This window comes from Procambarus clarkii, chromosome 54 (genome assembly GCF_040958095.1).
Source record: "Procambarus clarkii isolate CNS0578487 chromosome 54, FALCON_Pclarkii_2.0, whole genome shotgun sequence".
In the NCBI taxonomy this organism is placed as follows: domain Eukaryota; kingdom Metazoa; phylum Arthropoda; class Malacostraca; order Decapoda; family Cambaridae; genus Procambarus; species Procambarus clarkii.
In genome coordinates, this window is record NC_091203.1 from 3100922 (window position 1) to 3123444 (window position 22523).

At 45.9% G+C, this 22523-nt stretch overlaps 1 protein-coding gene across 2 annotated transcripts in view; it reads left to right on the forward strand.

Moving 5' to 3' along the window:
• The first annotated feature begins 400 nt into the window (after nt 1–400).
• Nucleotides 401–22523, forward strand: part of LOC138352506 (nicotinamide phosphoribosyltransferase-like) — a 49480-nt gene continuing 27357 nt past the window's right edge. For both annotated transcript variants that reach the window (XM_069305006.1, XM_069305007.1), the window contains exon 1: nt 401–464. In XM_069305006.1, coding sequence (XP_069161107.1) covers nt 414–464 — 51 coding nt within the window. In that variant the 5' untranslated portion in view covers nt 401–413. The remainder of the gene's footprint in view (nt 465–22523) is intronic.

Sequence of the window (22523 nt, forward strand, 5' to 3'; positions counted from 1 at the left end):
GATGAGATGAGGCCAACTATCCATTTTGTATAAATTCTAGTTTGTGTTGCAGAAAAATATGCATGCTTAGGAGCGTCCACCTCTTCCCATGAGTTGTGGTTGGGGGAACTGGGGCCCTTGAAACTATATGAAAACCCTCCACCTCCCGAAGTTGCCAGGAGTGGAAGGGAACAAAATAAAAAAAATTGCCAGTGCAGGCGATTGATCACATGCCCCTGTAGGACTAACTATCCTGTGTGATGGGGTCACATATATTCATCATAAACTATGTAACACAAATGCCATCAACTATGACGGAAATGTAATAGCAAACAAAAAACTCTCGCTAAAACATGACAGCAGCATTTGGCAGTGTGGAGGCCACACATCGGTGCTGAGTTGGTCACTCAGTACACTGGGAGCCACGGAGGAGGATGGCTGCGGGACCTGTTGATAATGTTATCCTTCTGGCTGACTGTTATAAGGTATGTGGAGACCTCTAACACAAAATGTTGACTTTAATTTTTGTATTAACTAAGGATATTGATCATATCTGCAAAACAGTTGGGTTCGTTCTCGACTCACAATCGGCATTCCTGGGTTCGAATCCCGCGGGGGACAGAAAAGTTTACTTTTTACCTAATGCTTTTGATCACCTCGCAGTAAAAGGTACCCCGGAGTTAGGCAGTTGATGTGGGGTTCCATTCTAGGGAAGGTCAGTAATCAGTTAATCAATCGACTTTTATAGGTAAAGTGTGAGCGGGAAGTGGGGAGAGATGTAAGAGTAGTCTGGAGAAAAAGCTTCATCGTAGAGAGAGGAGAGCCAGGGCTTAACCTTGCAGCAGCAGGGCCAGGTTGTTTTAACGGATCTGTAGCAGAACCACTCGCACCACACAAAGATCCAGGGAAGGGGGCCAGGTGGGCCAAGCTCCAGAGAAGGGGCCATGAAGGTCAAGCTTCAGGGTAGTGGGGCCAGGAAGGCAAAGCTCCAGGGAAGTGCGGCCAGGAGGGCCAAGCTCCAGGTGAAGGGGGGCCAAGAGGGCCAAGCAGCAGCCAGGATTCCTTGCCTAATGTTCCACTACTGCTACACAATCTCGTATGGAGAGCAATATAGTCATATGAAGGCCCGATTGGCCTAATAGGACGAGTTCTCCTAAAATTATATATTTTTCTAAAAAAAAATCTTATTATAAATATAAATATTGTTTTTATATAAAGGATAAAGCTATCCATTATATTATAATGGATAACTGTAATATATATAGGATTTTTTTTAATAGGAGTTAAAACTAACGTATAAATATGACCAAACCTATCTTAACCTAACCTAACCTATCATACGTAACCTAACCTAACCTATCAAACCTAACCTAACCTAATCTATCCTAACCTAACCGATCAAACCTAACCTATCAAACCTAACCTAACCTATCAAACCTAGCCTAACCTATCAAAGCTAACCTAACCTCTCCAAACCTAACCAATCCTATCCTATCCTATTCTAACCTAACCTAACATAACTAAGTCTGTAAAAACAACATCACGCTTTTAATTGCTATTATTACATTATGTTCTTAACATAATGTAATAATAGCAATTAAAAAACCTTAGAAATATGGTTTTTAAATAACGAAAATCACTGCCTTGTAGGGAAATCGGGTCTTGCCTATTATCCCAAGTAGTGCGTTCTGGCAACTACGTACGACATACTTTATATATGTAAAACTGAAAGGGTAAGATTAATGATTCTCACAGGAATCTTCTCAATATTTCTTACGTTTTTCTTCACTGTCTAGGAAAGTTGAAAAATTAACTCTCCAAAGTTACTTTTTATACTTTATTATAGTCTGGCGCTATGGAGATGCGGTATGCAAGGTACACTTTACATTTTCAAAGACAATTTTACCGTGTTTAACATTGGATTATATACTTTTTGAGTAAAGTGGTGGATGAATGCCATAACAAGGGGGTATTAAGAATATACCAATGACTAAATGGATCAATGGGTATCAATGAATAAATTAATCAATGGGTATTAGTAGGGTCAACAGCTGCTGTGTCTGCGTTTGGCTCTGGGTCTTGAAGTGGATGGAAAGTAATTATGTGTTTATAACGTAGTTATAACGTATCGTAGGTGTATCACCACAGATACCACCACCAAACGAGTTGTTGCTAATTATGACTAAAACTTAAAGTTACTTAAAACTACTTAATGCTGGCACCACCTTCGTCTTTGCTGAACATAAGTACTTTAAAGTGACCGGCGACGAAGGATACCAGTCACGGGAGAGTAAAATGAGCGAGTTAAGGATACTACCGGGGGGGGGGGGGGGGGGGGAGAACACAGTCGACTTCTACTATTCACTGGCAACTCTCTGTGAATGAATAACAGGTACGAATGGATAAACCAGATGGACTGTTTAGTAATATATATTTTTTTAGTTAAGATCAATAAAAAATCCTAATCTATCTTCCCAATCAAGGCAATAGAATGATCAACACTTGTGATGCTGATATACTTGTCCCTTTATGGACAAAGGAAACTCCTTTCATCAGTCCGCAAGGGACATGCATCTACAAATAGACGGAGTAGCAATGGGCTTCCCCATAGGCCGGCCACATACGTGCAGTTTTAACTGACAGTTATAACTGTTCAATTAAAACTGCACGTGTATGGGTATCTCAGTTGCTCATTTCGTGAGTTCAACAGAACTGTACAGTTAAACTGCGACAAATGCAATGTTCCATATTTTTAACTGAAAGGAGTGTGAGAACTGAGCGTGTGTGGGGGATTCGTAACTGTACAGTTCTCAACTTCTCATTTCTACAGGTGGTAGCAGTGCAGTTTGAGATGGCACGTAAACAAAACCAAGTGATTGTTGAATTCATTGAACTCTATCGATGTGAACCTTGCCTGTGGCAAGTTAAAAGTTACTGCTTACGCTTCTTAGTTTTCTTTTTTCTATTTGCTTGTAGCATTACCAAGAATACACCAAGAGCGGCAAGATCGTACTCCTCGGATTCCATGGTAAAACTGAGAGATTGAACTGTGTGTGTGTGTGCATTTCATTTTTAACTGACGTCAGTTTTTTTTTTTTTTTTATTTTTATAAATTACACAAATTACAAGAACACACAAAACAACGCAAACCTGTACACATCAAGTACACCAATGAAGTAACAGTACACAGGAATAAACAGTCTGTACACTAAACAATAACAGTAACCGCAAAACAAACACAAGCGCTGAACAAAATGAAAACGCATTGAAGCAATGGGCTAAACAGTACAGGGAAATAAGTGCTAAAACAGTACATGGAAACAATAGGCTAAACAGTTCATATCTACATAGCAACACAACACGGCCAAGAAAATTACATGAAAAATAAATTAACAATAAAGTACATAAATAACATTGAAACACACCTGGAACCAATAACATAAACATACACAGATGTGGATATAGAATCACGTACACAAAACCACGCCTACCACACACACAGAAGAACAAAGGAGCATAGGATCATACACGCGCTACCCAGGAAAATGATATACACTAAATAAGAAGAAATTATGTACACGCACACTAAACACACTCCAAACAACAAGACAAACACACTCATACCACCCACACCACCACGGCACACCACACTGCACCCAAGCACGCAAAATAAAGGGTTACAGGCCAAAGCGAAACACGGCCACAAAGGGAACAGTAGAAAACAGTACAGCAGAAAACCCAGGCCCACGCAGGAGCCAAAACCCCCCTCAAAATCACACACCCACACGCATACGGACACAACCGGCACCCGGAGGTACGGAAAACACACCACACACACACAGGAGCAGCAGCATCTCAAGGGGGGAGACACACAAACACACGCAACCCCCGCCAAGGACACCCCAAGAAGCGGAAAGGGAGCGCATAGCAAAGCAAACCCCGAAACCCCCCAACCCCTCTAAACCCCCCCCATCAACACCCCAACCCCACCCAAGACGAGAACCTCACCTTGCCACCAAGGCACCCGCCGACCCAAAGGCAACCCCACGAACATAGGCATCTGTGAACCACCGACCAAACTCCCCCGGAAAAGCGCGCTGCAACCACCACCAGGTAAACCGCATGCGCCCCCGTAAAAATCCTAAAATTCGGGCAATCCCAAAACCCTCCCGCCTCCCAACCCACACACAAAACACATAATCAGCAACCAAAACACACAATGTATTACGCACCCGCTGCGGATAAGCCGGAAAATACAAAAACAAAAACTGCAAAACATCACCCCGACAACCCGGACCACAAAACACCTCCAGGACATCCCGAAACCAGTCCACCAACCCCTGTAACCGGACACAAAAATAAAATACATGCACCTGCGATTCACATAAACCACAGTGAACACACGCCCCAGAATCACGCAAGCCAAGCATACACAACCGCTCATTTGTCGCCAGCGACAAATGCAGAACCCGAAACAGCAATTCACGCTGCTGAGGCGCCAAGAACCGTGCCCCCAAACACGACCAGATACCACCCCAATCCCAACACGGGAACAAGCCCTCCACTCGAGGCCGCACCCGGGGCAACAACACCCCATACACAGCCTTGCACGAGAAAGACAGAAACCCAGGATGGCGGCAGAGCTCCCGAAGAATCCCCACTGCCCAAGAATAAACAGGGGGGGTAACCAAGGCCACCTCCTGACAAACCCCCAAATCAACCAAAAAACTGAAGCGAAGCGAGCAGAAAAACACACCCAGCGTATTCAACCCCCCACCGAGAGCCAGCCCCCGACGCAACGAGACCCAGAAGAGGGCCTTGGCCTTCGTGAAAACGTCAGGAATGCCAACACCCCCCTCTCTCACCCCTAACACCAACGTCGAACGGCGCACCGGTTGATAACGCCCACACCATACATATCTATACACCACACTCTCCAAACTCAAGGCCTTCCGACGATCCAACGGGAAACACCGAGCCACAAACCAGACACGCGACAAGACCTTACACGCAACAAGCAGTCCCCTCTGATAAATCGTCAAGGGACGACGCGACAAAAGGCCAACTGCAACACCAACCGACCGAGAGACAGCACCCCAATTCCACTCCAAGGAGCGGTCATAGGAGGCAAACCAAGTAATCCCAAGAACCCGAATCGAGGAGACCACCGGAAACCACGACCTATCCCACACCAGGCGGGAGGCCCACTCACCGATCCCCATCAACCCCGACTTCGCCCGATTAAGAACGGCCCCCGTAGCGGACTCAAACCGCAGGAGAACGTCCTGGACAGCTTCAACAGAACCCTCCGAAGCTACAAATAGAATGGTGTCGTCAGCATACCCGCAAACGGGTAGCCGGAGACCGGACGGCAGACAAGGAGGCACGATCAAGGAACACGCTTTCACCGCCCGAAAAAGAGGTTCCTGAAAAATCACATACAAAAGCATGGACATGGGACACCCCTGACGAACGGAACGGCAAATAGGAAAAAATGAGCTAAAAAACCCATTCACACAAACGCGACTGCGACTCCGGACATACAACAAACGGATCCACCCCACAAACACCACCGGAAACCCAAGCCTCTCCATAGCACTAAAAACAAACTCTAAAGACACCCGATCAAAGGCCTTGGACCAGTCCAAGCTGATCATAGCCGCCGAAAGCCGATACTCGGACGCATAGAGAAGCACGTCACGAAGTAAGGCATTGCAATGCATCAGGGCACGGCCAGGCACACCACAAAATTGCTCCATAGAGACCACCGACGCAACGACACCCCGACATCGACGCGCTAAAACCTTAGAAAGAATTTTATAATCAACATTTAAGAGCGTAATAGGCCTCCAATTGGAAAACAACTGCAAATCGCCCGGCTTCGGGAGTAGCCGCACGATCCCGTCACAGAAGGAATCAGGCAGAGCACCCAAACGCAAACACGCCTGCACCACTTCCAAAAGCACCCCCCCCAGCACATCCCAAAAGGTAAGGTAGAACTCAATGGGCAGGCCATCCGCACCCGGCACTCTCCCAGAACGAAACGACCGAACCACCTCCAGGAGCTCCACCGTGGAAACATCCTGCACCAACCGGGCACACTCCGAGCGCGACAAACCGGGGAAGCACCTGTCCAAAAAGGAACCCGCGAGCACACTATCACCATGCACCTCCCCATAGAGGGCCTCCAACTCCCGCCGTGCGGTAAGCAGAACACCCTCTGTGCTAGAAAGCACAGACCCATCAGGCCGCCGAAGGCCCTGGAGAAGAACGGAACCCCTAGCAGCCTTCTCCCTCCCTAAAAGAAAGGGAGAGAGCCTCTCCCCATCCACCCGCTCAGCTACACGAGCACGCACGCGAACACCGTCAGCCAACACCGCACGCAAATCACAAATACGCTCCTTACACTCAGCAATCTCACTAAAGCAGTCAACCCCAGCATTCAACCGCACATATAAAGAAGACAAACGCGCCTGAAGGAACCGCAGCAGACCAAACCTCCCGGCAGCCTCCCGCTTAGCAACAATCCCAAAAAACCTCCGACACTCCACCTTACACCACTCCCACCAAACGAACAAAGAGGAGAAATCAGCCTTCCGGGCAACGATGCCAACCCACCAGGCCCGAAACTGCGCACAAATACGTGGACAACGCAATAACCGACAATTGAGTTTCCACCACCCAGGCCCCACCCGCACCTGACTCCGGACACCAACCCGTACAACCACCATACAATGATCCGAGAAAGCCACCGGGACCGTGCGAAAATCAAAAACCGAACACTCCCCACCAGAAACATAGAACCTATCCAACCTAGAACTCGCCCCACGCGCAGCGAAGGTATACTCCAACGAGCCGCCACACAAAACAGCCGCATCGCGAAACCCGCACGCACGCAAAACCTCAATTAAAGCGGCCGAAACATTCCGAGGGTGAGCACTAGAGCAATCCCTCACACTCGTAACACAATTAAAATCCCCCCCAAAAATCAAATCCCGCGTATCATGCCGCAGGTAGGGCAAAAGCCCCTCCCGAAAAAACAGCTCCCGGTCCTGACGATGCGCCACCCCAGAAGGGGCGTACACTGTCAAGAACGGAATCACAACCCCCAAATACTCAGCCCGAACAAACAAGACCCGCCCATCTTCATCCATTTCCGTGTGAAGCACGGAAATGGATGCCCTCCGCGAAAACAACATCAGCGTTCCCCCAAAGGACGTCCTCGGCGGGTTCAGCACAACATGATACTCAGCACACAACCCCTGCAACACAGACACATCCCGAACATTGTGCTCTTGGATCAGAGCCACATCCACCCGCTGCTCCCGAAGCACATCCACAAGGCCCAATTGGACCGCCAAAGCATTCAGACCACGAACATTCAAAGACGCACAAACAATAGCAGGCGCCATCGAACCTATTAATGACCCCCAGCCCCTCCAGGACCACCAGAGGGCACAGAGCTACCCACTGCAGAGGCGCCGTCAGCATCCTGAGGCTCAAACTGCCGCCGTTCCACCGTCGGGGAATCCACCATAATGCCTGGCCTCTGATCCCGCAGGAGGCGGACAGTGCCGGCATCACCCAGCGAAGCACGCCGAGACCCCGCTGCCACTGACCAGGTAACACCAACGTCCACCACCGACGAGGAATTCTTGCTGCCAACCGGCACTGCATCACTTCCGGAATCCATATCAGACACAGGAGAATTAGGAGGAGGAGGGGGGGCACCACCCAAGGCACAACTCCGCGAAGCCTCAATCCGTTTGCCAGGGGGCTCTCGACTGCGTGAGCGCGCCCCCGCAACGCGCTTCCGGCGAGGAGCATGGGAGGTCAACGCCCCCTCATGGCACGCACCCGCAGGGGGAGCAGAAGGCGGACTCGCAATGCATGCAACAGGAACGCCGGCACCAACGACGACGCTCCCATCACCCTCAGTGAAAGCATCGCCTACAACGGGAGGCACCGAGACGACACTCCCAACACCTCGCCCATGCACCAATGAAGCACCAGGAACAGGATGCACCTCCACATCCACCGGAAGGAGAAGACGGGAATCAGGAGCAGCCACGTCCTCCACCACAGCTGGCACAGAAGACACGATAGGCACAGACGAACCAGCAGGCACATCAGTCGCAGGTGCACCACCAGGCACAACAGTCGCAGGTGCACCACCAGGCACAGCAGTCGCAGGTGCACCACCAGGCACAGCAGTCGCAGGTGCACCACCAGGCACAGCAGTCGCAGGTGCACCACCAGGCACAGCAGTCGCAGGTGCACCACCAGGCACAACAGGCGCAGGTGCACCACCAGGTACAGCAGTCGCAGGTGCACCACCAGGCACAGCAGTCGCAGGTGCACCACCAGGCACAGCAGTCGCAAGTGCACCACCAGGCACAGCCGACGCAGGTGCACCACCAGGCACAGCAGACGCAGGTGCACCACCAGGCACAGCAGTCGCAGGTGCACCACCAGGCACAGCAGTCGCAGGTGCACCACCAGGCACAGCAGTCGCAGGTGCACCACCAGGCACAGCAGTCGCAGGTGCACCACCAGGCACAGCAGTCGCAGGTGCACCACCAGGCACAACAGTCGCAGGTGCACCACCAGGCACAACAGTCGCAGGTGCACCACCAGGCACACCAGTCGCAGGTGCACCACCAGGCACACCAGTCGCAGGTGCACCACCAGGCACAACAGTCACAGGTGCCCCACCATTCACACCCCCACGCCGAGGACCAGCCAGGGATGCACCATCCTCACGGAGGGGGGGAAAATCCCCCACACTGAATACAGAAGCAGTCTCCAGTCGAGGAATCTCACACTGGGCAGCGTCATGGCCCTCCTCCCCACAGCGGAAGCACGTGCGGGCCTGCCCTGGATAGAAAACCCGGAACGGAAGACCACAGCACATAACCTTGGAGGGGATGGGCTCCTTGAGGCGCATATGCAGCGTGCGAGTACCCAGCCGGAGGCCCCGCAGCCGCCCGGCACTAAACAAGTTGTACCGATGACGCAACACCATACCATACCTCGTAAACACAGAAGAAAGCTCCACCTCTGGAAACGTAACAGGTACCCCGTGCACGCTCACAAAGGTCAGTGGACCCCACGGATCAGAGACAGTCACAGACACAGCCGAATGAGGAAGGGGAGTCGTCCGCTCGTTCCAACACCCCACAAACCGCTCGTATCCAGGTGACGTGGCAAACGTCACCGCCACGCGAGTGGGAGAAAATTTCTCGAGACCAAGGAGATCTTTAACATCCACCTGAAGGACATCCAAAAGCGCAGCCGCCACTAGTTCCCAATCCACCGGTGCAGAGAACTCCAGCCGAGCAGTATTCACACGGCGGACGCGGCCACCACCAGCCGCCGCCATATTGCTGACCTCCGCCTCAGTCAGCTGGCGCCCCACAGCAACGAGCAACCACCACCAGTCAGCGACAAACAGCTACTGGCAGCCAGAGCCCGACGTCCACGCCCCCCAGAGGCAGAGGACGGAATCACTGACGTCAGTTTGAACTGTGACAGTTATAACTGAACAGTCATAACTGTCAGTTAAAACTGCACGTGTGTGGCCGGCCTTAGGAGTGTTATTTGCTAATTTTCATATGGGAACCATCGAAGACAGTCTTCAGTAGCAGACAAAAACCAATTGTATACTGCCGTTATGTAGATGACATTTTCGTCATAGTAAAAGACTTAAACGAACTAATTGATCTAAAAAGCCATCTGGAGAGAGAGTCAGTACTCCGATTTACACATGAAAATAGTGAAAAAACAGTCTGCCATTCTTGGATGTACTAATAACAAAAACAGGAACCTCTTTAAGCACCAGCGTATATACTAAGCCTACCAACATAAGATTATGCCTAAACGGTAAAAGTGAGTGCCCCAAAGATACAAAGCTAGTGTTCTCAATGCTTATATTCGTCGAGTGCATGCCCACTGCTCCGAATGGAGCAACGTGAGTAGAGAGTTTGAAAGATTAACTCAGGTACAATGAACATTGGTGAACAATGGATATAGCAACACGGAAATGAACGCTGCTGTAAGAAGACACCTGGACCGATGGTACAATCCTGAACCTAGAACAGAAACCACAACACCTCTAATAAAATTATATTACAAATCAACTATGCTCAGTGAATATAAAAAAGAAGTTCATACGAGAAGAAGTCCTTATCAAAAACAGCCCGAAGCCGACGGAGAACCCTTTCCAGCAGCCAAATGTTGAACACATGTAAACCTACCCCCCATATAGTCTGTATATAAAAACCTGCTCAGATGTGAATGGAACGTTGTGTGAAAATTTCAAAGCAATCGGTGAAGAACTTTCAGAGATTAGCGATTTTAAACAAACGATCATATACATTTTTATTTATATACTAGCTATACCCGGCCATGCATTGGTGAGCCACAGCAACCTTCCCGTGTCTCCCAGTCCTCCCCCGTCCCTCATCCCCCTCAAGCATTCCTCACTCCTCCGTCCTCTCGACCTCCCAACCATTTATCACTCCTGTGAGATTTTTTTCTACGCCTACCTCCCTTAGGAGGTGGACTACAAGTTTAAAGGCTGCTCACGGCAGTTAAGCATGAGTCCAATAAAAAAAGGAAAAGCGGGAGCAAACCGCCAGGCCTCCACCACTAGGGGTGAAAACCTGTCCACAATAGGCCGCTGGCTCCTCCTAGTTAAACAGGACGTTAAAACTAATAAAGGGTAACCGACGGGTTCTCACAATCAAATATTTATATTTGATGTGGCGCTATGAATTGTAATTCGAATTCCCAAGAACAGCCGTCATATCAAGATCACATCAACATTTAATAATATGCAGAAACATGTGTGGAATAATATGGTTGAAGGGTTGACATCAAAGACCGTTTTCTATAACATAACAATTTATTAATAACAAGAGACTAACTACTACATTACCGAGTTTACGTTACGTTAATGTCCATTCAGTGGCACGATAACAAACAGCTAAAAAGCAACCCTTGCTGTGCGGCTGCATACTGAACTAACCTGAACACAGGTGTGCCCACTGATGACGCAATATTGCAAATCAAAGAAAAATATCACAGACTAAGTTACTCCACAGCGAATGGTTACGTTATTGTCCATCCAGTGGCAATTGCAACACAGCTATTCAACAGCCCCTCGAGAAATGACAGCAGGCTCCATCCTGCTGACACTTCGGGCTGACAAGTGGACTAACTGAACAATGATGCCCACTGAAGACGCAAGCATGCAATCAATAGTGTCACGGTTTCCCTGACAGCTTACTCTAATCACAAGCTTAAGGGTCCTCCCGCCCCCCAGGAGAGACCCACGTAACTAGGCGGGTAGTCCAACAGTGACTCCCCCTATCACAACCCAGTGTGAACACTCTTTGCAACTCCCTACAAGAAGTTGCACTGTAAACAGTAAACAAAGACAGGCAAGGCGGGATTCTGGGACACAGCTCCACAAATCCCTAGATTACTCTACTCTCGTCACCAGACGACAACCAAAAGAAATTGCCTTAATCAATACATTGATTATGTGATTAATTACGTTAATTGACTGATCGCAGCAGTCAGCAGCAAAGTACTACGGTAATCACAAACAATTGTCTCTCATAGACAACAACATGATGATACTCTACGTTAATCATTAACACTTGTCTCTCTTGTTAACAATAACTCAAACTTATATTACATCACACTTGACTCGTTGCAAGTATTCAGTGAGTAATTCTTAATTAAGGTCAAACGGACCACTAATTACATCCCAATTGAGTTACGTTAACTAAGCCTACCCTAACTTGGTAGCTTCTCAACAGTCTGTGTCAAAAAATTACTAGTGAGTGTTAATTACCCTAATTAACTCCGAGCAATTAATTAACTGTCACCAGGACCGATAATTAATCATCCATAAATACGTCTCACTCCGCACTGCCTAAGCAGGTCTCATCAAACACTGTGAATTCACGGGAAAGGAGTTAATTACCCCTAATTTAACATGAGTGCAATTAATCCACTGTCCTCAGACAGGATATGATTAATACAACGATTTATGCTAGCTCCATGACCTCGCTTTACCGAGTCATCTGAGCCCTCCAGACGTTAATTACTCCCCTAATTAACATGAGCCACTAATTGCTATACCCCCGAAAGGTAATTAGTCCCGAGCAAATACCGTTAACACAACTACTGACAGATCCTCTCCCACTACGTGAATTCATGATGAGAAGGCTAATTATATAATTAGCTAGAGTGGTCAATTAGTTGTCACACGGACAATTAATTGCTCCCGAGACGTATCTCACTCAAGCTCAATGCTGTTCTCTCTCATAACAGCCCTCACTCACTCAACAATAAGTGTGCACCCCTTATCCAGTTAATTCCCCAATTATTAACTCACTGAATCCTTAAGTCCTCAACACAACTTTTAAAGAAACAAAGTAACCCCAGTGTTACATAGGTCACACTACAATGGCATGCAACAGCACAAATGCACTGCCCACATACGGTTGCGGCTACTGCAACTCGTTAATTACTGTGCCCACACAATAATGACACACTGTTGTGCAACAACAAGAGTATACCATTATTACTGCCCCCCTTATCTTGCAACCATTGCAAAGGACTACTGTGAACACACACTTACCTCAGCAAGGCAATTAACCAATCAACTGCCTGCTCTCATTAAGTACTGTGAATTTCTCCTGAATAATCCGAGAGGTCCCTTAAACCATCAACACAGCTCCCAGGGCAGCAATATCGTATAAACTGATAACAACACTGCACAAACCTGCAACATAACGATGCCGTCAGCATACCCCACATGCTAATGACATCATTAGGCAATCAGTCAGCAATCACATCTACTGACTCACCACACAACACAGTACATAAAACTTGCAAATGAACATATAGAAATGGCATTCACATAATCAATGAAAATTATATCATCAGGTAAATGTAACTAACTACACAGACCTCAGGGTACCCACTGCAGGGTACCAGGGTACCCACTACCAGGGTATCCCTGCAACATAATGATTATAATTATTCATGCTGGTACTCCATCGCACTAATCCAGTCTGACCGATTATATAGAATCGACAACTGGATCATTTATATGGTAAATCTCTACACTGACCGGTTACATACTTGTGTCAGTCTTATATATATATATATATATATATATATATATATATATATATATATATATATATATATATATATATATATATATATATATATATATATATATATATATATATATATATATATATATATATATATATATAACTACAGTGTGGTCGTGTACAACATCTATCTCCAGGTACCGCCCTACCAGTCACCTGGACGTGCTGCAGACAGCTATCTCTCAGCTGCTTCCCTAGCCTGGCAGGGCTATGAGACAACACAGCTTTACCGTAATTTCCACTAATACTGAGACACTGTTACACTCTGACTATTGTACTCACGTTTTCCTCATTTCACTCATTTCCCAGGTCACTACCTCTCTTACTGTCAACACTTAGCTTGCTCCTCGTGCGTCAACAAGATGTGACCCTAGGCTGTCCCGGGAAAGTGGCCAAGTGGCCCAAGGGGGTGGCCAAGGCCACCTGTGGGCCACCGCGTGGCCCACAGCGCCCCTCCCGATCTGAGAGGGGGGGGGGGTAGCCGCGGGTGGCCTGGGGTAGCCGGCGCGCGGGCAGGCGGGGTGGCTGGGCTGGGCCGGGCGGGCGGGGTGGCCGGGCCGGGCGGGTGGGCAGGTGGCCGGACCGGGCGGGTGGGCGGGTGGCCTGGGGGTGGCCCCCGGGCATACACATGTGGATGGGGAATCACCAACAATCCCTTCAAACCAGAGCCTGCCTTGCTCTACACTGGGGTGACAATGGCCGGCGGCGTCCCCACACTAACGCCGCCTGGCGGAATTCAAAGTCCAACAGGGGCCTGTAATCTCACCACAATTACTCTAGGAGGCCCTGCCCGTATTCCGCCAATTGTCCATCAACACTAGACAGGTTATTTGAACCACCTGTTATACCATGAGGCTCTGCCAGCTGCTTCATGGGTACCCACTGTCTCTGAGGCTATTTTACTGGTCCTTCCGTACCTCATCGGCCCCAGATTTCACGAAAATTGGGCCTAGACACAACCCGGGATGGCAGGAGTGCCATCCCTGCTGGACAACACGGTAACGTCCGCGATTAATGGGGGTGGAGGGGGGAGACTCCCCCCTCCACCCAGCTACGTCCTCGTCCACCTGCTACCCAGCTCAAAATGACGATTTCGCGGACTAAGGAAACTCAAAATGCCCATACCTTCCCCCTACTTTGTCTTGACCAATCAGGAGGAAGCTGGCACACCACCATGGTGCCGCTTCCAATCACAGCTGATCGCGCCCAAAACACAGCTCGGAGCAGAGAGCCTAACCCAATCACAGGCCTCACTCACCCTCAGGCGTCCCGTGATGTCACAAGGAGGGGGAGGCCTAAAGACAGTCGCGCACTGTCTCACATGGTGGAGGGGGGGGGGGCAACGTTCACCCCTCTGTCCCTCCCCCCTGTAAAACCGTTGGGAGAGTCAAGTACCTCCCTACACCACTTCACTCTCAACTCCCATCCTATTTCACAGAACAGGAAAATTTCTGTAATTCTCTCTACAGAGCAATCACAGACTCCTAACCCATCCCAAACGACAGTCCTTAACATAAGCTTTCATTCAACACCCCACAAGTATATGTTAGTTTGAAAGCTTCAGTTTCTAGAGTCCCTAGAGCGACTAGCCTAATCTAGAAACTAGGAAAACTAGCTGAGGGAATCTAGATTCCCTCACAACTCCCTTGTCCCATTTTCTTCCCCTTCGTGCAACAGGTACTCTGAGAAAGAACTCTTATGAACATCAGAGGCCCGAGACTGTTCAACACGCTTCCACTACACATAAGGGGCATAACTGGCAGACCCCTCACAGTGTTCAAGAGAGAACTGGATAAGCACCTCCAAAGGATACCTGATCAACCAGGCTGTGACTCATACGTCAGGCTGCGAGCAGCCGCGTCTAACAGCCTGGTTGATCAGTCAAGCAACCAGGAGGCTGGTCGACGACCGGGCTGCGGGGACGCTAAGCCCTGGAAGCACCTCAAGGTAACCTCAATGTATCATCCCCCACTCCAACATCCCTTCGGCCTTCTAACCATTCTCCACTCCACTGTCCCCTCGTCCTCCCCACTATCTCCCACTCCCCCATACCCTCGTCCTCCCTACCATTCCCCCCCTCCACCGTCCCCTCGTCCTCCCTACCATTCTCCATTCCCCTGTCCCCTCGTCCCCACAAGTCCCAACTTACCTGTTCCTTCGTCCTCCCCCAGCTTTCTCCCCTACCCTGTCCCCTCGTCCTTCCCATCATTCCCCACTCCCTCGTCTGGTGATCAAATAGTCTGATGTTCCCATCAGAAAATTGGGAACATCAAATGATCTCGGGCAAGATTCACGAAGAAGTTATGCAAACACTTACGAACCTAAACATCTTTTCTCAATCTTTGGCGGCTTTGTTTACAATTAGTAAACAGTTAATGAGCTCAGAAGCACCAGGAGGCTGTTTATAACAATACCAACAGTTGATTGGCAAGTTTTCATGCTTGTAAACTGTTTAATAAATGTAAAAAAAGCTATCAAAAATGGAGGAAAGATGCACACGTTCATAAGTACTTGTTCAACTGCTTCGTGAATCTGGCACCAGATTTTCCCATCACTGAAATATAAGAAAAACAGTTCAAAAAACGAAATGAAAAGCAATGCAAAAATAAACAAAATTAACTATACTCATGAAATGAACGGTATGGTAAACAACACACCTCAATTCCAATGCAATGTCACACAAAAAAATTAAATCAAAATAAAAATATATTGAAATCTATGAAAATTCAATTTATCAATGAAAATGGAAGCATTGAAATGAAATCTTAACATAATTAGTATAGCGTGTATATGCAACAGATGGCGCTGTTTTTCAAAAACGCATGGTTTTACCTGTCACAGGGGTGGCATCTATATAGTAAGTATATAAAAACATGCGTGTATTTGAATGGAACTTTGTGTTAAAATTTCAAAGCAATCAGTGAAGAACTTTCAAAGATTACAGCGTGTGTTGCTCTTACGTCCAACAGATGGCACTGTTGTTCAAAAAAGCCTGTTTTTTCCTGTCACAGGTGAGACGTGTATATAGTAGATATATAAAAAGACACGCCTATTCCAATGCAACATTGTGTCAAAATTTCAAAGAAATCAGTAAAGAGATTTCGAAGATTTCCCTCACATGCTCACATGTGAGGGAAAACCCTGGGATGATTGTCGTCTGGACTACAGGCCTTAATTGTAGTTCATCTGCCAACTTTTTAATGACATATGTTCTCTGGGATCCTTGGTAAAACAACCCACGGGTATGGACCTTGGCCCTCTTATTCTGGATGGTAATTTGTGCAGTAGGCAAAGTCGCATTACTTTTGGACTCTGCCGATTGGACACTAAGTTTCTGTTGCACCTTGCAAAACTGTACTGTGGTGGGAATGCTATCTTCCACCTTGGGTTTGGAATACGTTAATTTCGCAATTTTGCACAGTGCTGCATGGTGTTTACCTCTTCTACACCTGTTACAGGTGTTGAATTGGGTATCACAATAGTCTATGTTGTGTGACTTGAGACACCTTGAACATCTCCCTAATTCCTGGAGTCGCTTAATACGAGTGTCTCTGTCTGAATAATTAGCACAACGGCATGTTGAATGTTTCTTTTTGCAGAACATACATGTCCCCCAGCCTACTGCACGCTTGGAAGTTACCGGTTTCGGTGAACTAGTAGGGTAGGCTTGGAGGATTCTGCTGCATTGCCAGATTTTCTCCAACTTGGTGTGAAAGTAATTGGTTGATGTTTATTTGGGTAGTTATTTTACCCTTTAATTGACTATTATTTTCTATTTCTGAAGGCTCACAGGAGGCTTTAACTTCCTCATTTGCACGTCGTTTGTTTATGATGGAAGACAAACCTTCAATGATGTCCTGTACTGTCAGGATGGTATTATGCAACCCGTTCTCGGAAATTCGTATAGTCAATATTGACTTATTAAATAAGTGCATAGGTGCCATACTAAACATAATAGATACCCTTAAAAAGCTTCATAGAAAACACCGACCTTACCTAACCTTGTTAGTATGTTAAGATAAGCATCTTATAGCTTCGTAATTACAATTGTTACTTAACCTATTATAGGTATAGGTTAAGTAATAATTGTAATTACGAAGCAATAAGATGCTTATCTTAACATACTAACAAGGTTAGGTAAGGTCGGTGTTTTCTATGAAGCTTTTTAAGGGTATCTATTATGTTTAGTATATCACCTATGGACGTAGTTAATAAGTCAATATTGACTATACGAATTTGCGAGAACGGGTTGTATTATGTTGATGTGTGTATAATTCATCTAGTATATTGCTGGACAATTTTCGTTGAAGGACTACTTTGGTCATCCATTCACTAGTGGTTATGTCAACCTCAAGACTGAATGTTCTTAGTAGTGACTCAAACTCCATGCTGAAGAATTGTAATGAGTCAGCAGTCTGATCAGGTTGAGGTAAGTCCAGCAATTGTAGTACTAGTAGTATGACAGTTTTCTCATTGCTAGTATTATCCCTAAGAAGCTGGACTGGGAAATTAGTGCTGTCGATATTTTCATTTACATTTTCTACTTCTGGTTCAGCTTCACCTTTAATTTCAGTTTGGAGGCATGTTAACTTAGTAGCCTCAGGTATTGGGTTTTCAGAATCCACAGAGACTGTTGATAAATTGTCTGAGAACTGTTTAATTTCTGATGGTATAATATTGGGTGATGCTGTAGTGGGTGAAGCTTTATCCTCGTTGATTACTTCATTGAAAGGATCTAATCTGGCTTGAGTTTCTTCTTCATAACTCGCTAGATCAATCATAATGTCGTCTATTTCTTTTTCTGATAAATTGGTGTTGGCAAGTTCAGCCACATATGTTGCTATTTGGCATTTGATTTTCTCAAATTTACCTGCAGCTGCTTGATAATAGCTTTCCAGGTCAGCATAATCAACTGAGGATTGTTGTGACAAATCTTCACATTTCTTGATCTGTCTTGTTAAGTGGCCTTTAAGACCTGCAAGGGTTCTTTTCATTCTTCCTGCATTATCCATACTGGCTAGTTGGTTAAGCCTTGTACTTGGGTTTCTCATTATGCTGAACAAGTACTGATGGTAGCCTAGGGTAAAATTCAGCAATCACTAGGCTATAATCCTACCTCTTCTAAGGTTAGCACTTAAAATTAATACATTAAATATATATAACCATACACACTAATGATTTGAGTGATAAACCAGTGTCACTGGAAGTACCTTTAGGTTAGCTCCTCAATTATCACCCTAGGATGGTATAGACACTAATTAATCACTCAAAGGTGTAATGATCATAAGAAAATTATTATATACACAACTCAACTCGAGTTGATAAAATTACACCCAAAACAGGGCCTGCATCATTCATTAATGGTGCTAGGTTGTTCAATATAGTACAACTAGACTATGGTAATAATTGGGACTAGAATGAACAATAAATAGTTCAACTAGTCAATGGTAATATCCTACCCTGTTATGGGTTGGCAATTGGTAAATATTGTATTGTGAAACTAGTGCAATATATATTAAATAATTCTCTAATTAAGAGAAATAATATACACAATTATTGATGATAGCCTCTTAATAGCCTCTATGAAACTTCTAGTATTATCTAGAAGTATTAAATCTTATTAGTGACCTAGCAAAATTAACACCACAAAATTTATGGATAATCTCTCGCAAAATTAACACCACAAAATTCGTGAATAATCTTGCGAGGGCACAACCACTAATTTGGCTGGCTTTAAAATAAGCGCTGTCACTTCATGGAATAACTCTCCACCAATTCGTGGTTGACCATGAAACTTCTGATGAGGCTGGATTTGGCTGAGGGGCTCATGAGCTCGCTCGAGGCTACGCTGGTGGTGTATTGTTATTGTATAAATCGCACTGGTACCACTGTATTTAATGAATCCACTGGTTAACTCTGATTCATCCAGTACAAAGATGACCATATAATGTGAGAACCGACCTGTGAGATTTATATTTATTTAATTTATATGAATTTATATAGAATTTACGTTTACGTTAATTTATATATTTCGATAGCAATTTGTATGATGTTTAGCGCACTGTATTTCTGCAATTATTCTCACAAATCGAACCTTACACATTAGGGGGGAGGGGGGTTTATATTAAATTTATATATATGCAGCCAATCAAACTACAGTATTAAACCACATATATTTGTATATAAATTGAGGAGGTGCCTTATCTTATTGTATAGCAGGCTTAGTCCACCAGGTATAACTAGGATGTAGACTCCAAATTATCCTCGTGAGAGGCTAGCATCCAACACCCCAAGTAACTGATGTACCAAGATTAATTCTTGCTTCCTCTTCTTGTTCCTGTCAAAGGGCACTAGCTGTAATGCCGGAATCCTAATATATGCCAGCTATATCAGAGAAAACACTGTATATTATATAAGATAATGACCAAGGCTTAATTACCTGTATTTAGAGGCTCGTTCACGTCCTAACCAGAATTAATCACATCTACCTACATTGCTGGCCAATAATGACTTAGATAAGATTTCAGAAAGACACTTCCCTTGTGGTTGTTGACAGCGTGTTGATGATGGTAGAACACTAATTTGATCTCCATAACACTTCATCCAAGAGAAATTATAGGAGCTGAATTTGCTCCCCAGCGCCTCTGATCTTAACAATGGCTGAACTTCACCACCACTGACGCCTGGCTCTCCTTGTCCTGATGTCAATACATGGTAGAAGGGTCACATTTACCTTATTTTGATATTGACAATTAAGTTAACTCAAATGAGATGTTTTTATGATGTAATAGAGTACTATGCGGCAATGATATCCCGTTTTCTATTGACGGAAAATTCCACTACAAGCTACATTTTCTATTGGTTAACTTGTGTATACAACAGCAGCAATATTATCTGCATATTGCATGTAATATTAGTAAATGGTGTCGGGTTTTCCGACACCTTGTCAAGCACAAGACGAAGCTGGAAAAAGTTCAAGGATATGCCACTAGATTAGTCCCAGAACTAAGAGGCATAAGTTATGAGGAAAGGCTGCGAGAAATGCACCTTACGACACTGGAAGACAGAAACCAGGCGACCTTGGAAAGGTTCGAAATTACAGGAGATGAGGTCAAGAAGCACCTATTGAAGCTGGACATGAGAAAAGCTGTTGGGCCCGACGGAATCTCACCATGGGTATTGAAAGAGTGTGCAGGAGCACTTTAGTAGTGTAAAGTACGCCTAGAACAGTCTGCAGCACCTGAGCAGGTGAGCTCATTAAGCCCCCCCTGCTCAGGTGAGCACAGGTGCAAAGTCCCAAAGGGTCTGTGGGGATTCCCCGAGTGTTTTGGCACGTGCCGGTGTGTGGCGGAGGTCTGCCGCGCGGGTCCCTTTGATGGAGGTATATGTTGGTGCTTGGAGTGGGACTATGTGGTTGGTATGTGGTTATGTAGGGGAGAGTAAAGGAAGAGGAGAGGAATGGTGAAGAGGAGAAGAAGAGGTGGTGAATATGTATGGTAAGCACCGTAGAGTTAATCCTGTGTGTAGATAGATAGATACGAGTATGTTGGTTATGGCACGGATATGTTGGGAGGTGTCATGTTCACAGAAAATGGTACCATCCGTTTTCTATGTGTGGCGGAGCAGACGCCAGAGAAGGTAAACAAGAGCGTACAGGACGCCAAGCTTGGTAGCTACTAGTCATGTATCAGTTTAACTATTAAAGTCAGTAACCAAGCGATGGCTTTATATCAACCCCCACAACCAAGACTTCCTCAGTAACACACAAACACCACATTGGCGACGAGGATGAACTGTGAACGCAGGTATTTGTTCAGTTTCAAACACAAAGGAGAAGCATGCTGCCTGGAGGAGGAAGAGAAGCTGTGAGCGCCATACCCGATGCTGTATGCTAACCGATGCTGTGTGCTAACCGATGCTATGTGCTAACCAATGCTATGTGCTACCCCAAGCTATGTGCTGACTGAAGAAGCTGTGTTCTAAGGAATCTGAGGAATCTGCCGACGCCGTGTACGAAACGACGCTTTGATGTGTACAAAATCTGATGTTTTGGTTATGAAACGACGCTTCGTGCTACAAAATTCTTCACACTGAACTGGCTGCTGTACCGACTGCTGTAGCAACTGCTGTACCAACTGCTGCACCAACTGCTGTACCAACTGCTGTACCAACTGCTAACTACTGCTGTACCAACTGCTGTGCCAACTGCTGTGCTGCTGTGAGTAGGAACAACACATGTACACAAGGGCTAGGTAAGAAGTCAGTTGCTGCTATATTGTGCACTGTTGTGAACTTTTGCATTAAAATGCTTGTGTGCTTTGCAAAATTAAAGTAATTACAGTGAATTCTTGACTAACATATTCAGTGCAGTAAGTGTTTTATATTCTGAGGAACATTTAAGTGATAAGTTACATTTATTCAGTAAAAATGGCAAATATACCTCAGTTTCCTGCATTTGATCCTGACTGTGACCAGACAAACCTGTCACAGAGGTGGGTCAAATGGCTTAAAAGGTTTGAAAATTTGTTGATAGTTTCTGACATCAAAAGTGCTGAAAGAAAGCGTGCCTTTCTACTTCATTATGCAGGTGATAGAGTTTGTGACATCTTTGATACACTGAAAGACACTGGTGGTGCCAAAGATTATGACACTGCCAAAGCCAAACTAACAGAGCATTTCAAACCAAGGCAAAATACTGCAATGGAAATTATGCATTTCAGGAGAGCCAGACAACTCTCTAATGAAACCGTTGATCAATACCACACACGTCTGCAGGGTTTAGCAGCCCATTGTGAGTTTGCTGATGTTGACAAAAAAATCAAACAGCAAATAATTGAAACATGCACATCTACACGTCTCCGTCGAAGAGCTCTAGAACTTGTTGATGATGACAGTTCTCTTACCAAGATACTGGATATTGCTCGTCGAATGGAAGATGCTGCACGTGATGCTCGTGTCGTGGAGTGCAGTGACAACAACGGTTCTGCCACTGTTACTAATAGTGATGAGGTATGTAAGGTTCAAGGAGGACATCGTAATCAAAGAAGATATCATGGCAAACCTAACAGTAAATTGAGCCGAGAGCCACGTCACAACTGGGGTCAAGGAACAAGACTCAAGCAGTCACAACGATTCACATCAGAGGGTGTCAACAATAAATGTTACAATTGTGGAGGAGACTATCCACACCAAGATAATGTTTGTCCTGCTCAAGGTAAGAAGTGCTATGAGTGTGGAAAACTAGGTCATTTTGGTGCTATGTGTCGTTCCGCACTAAAGAAACCACAGTCAATGAATAAAAGCACTGTACGAGGATCAGGTCATAGGGGTCGAGGTGGTAAACAC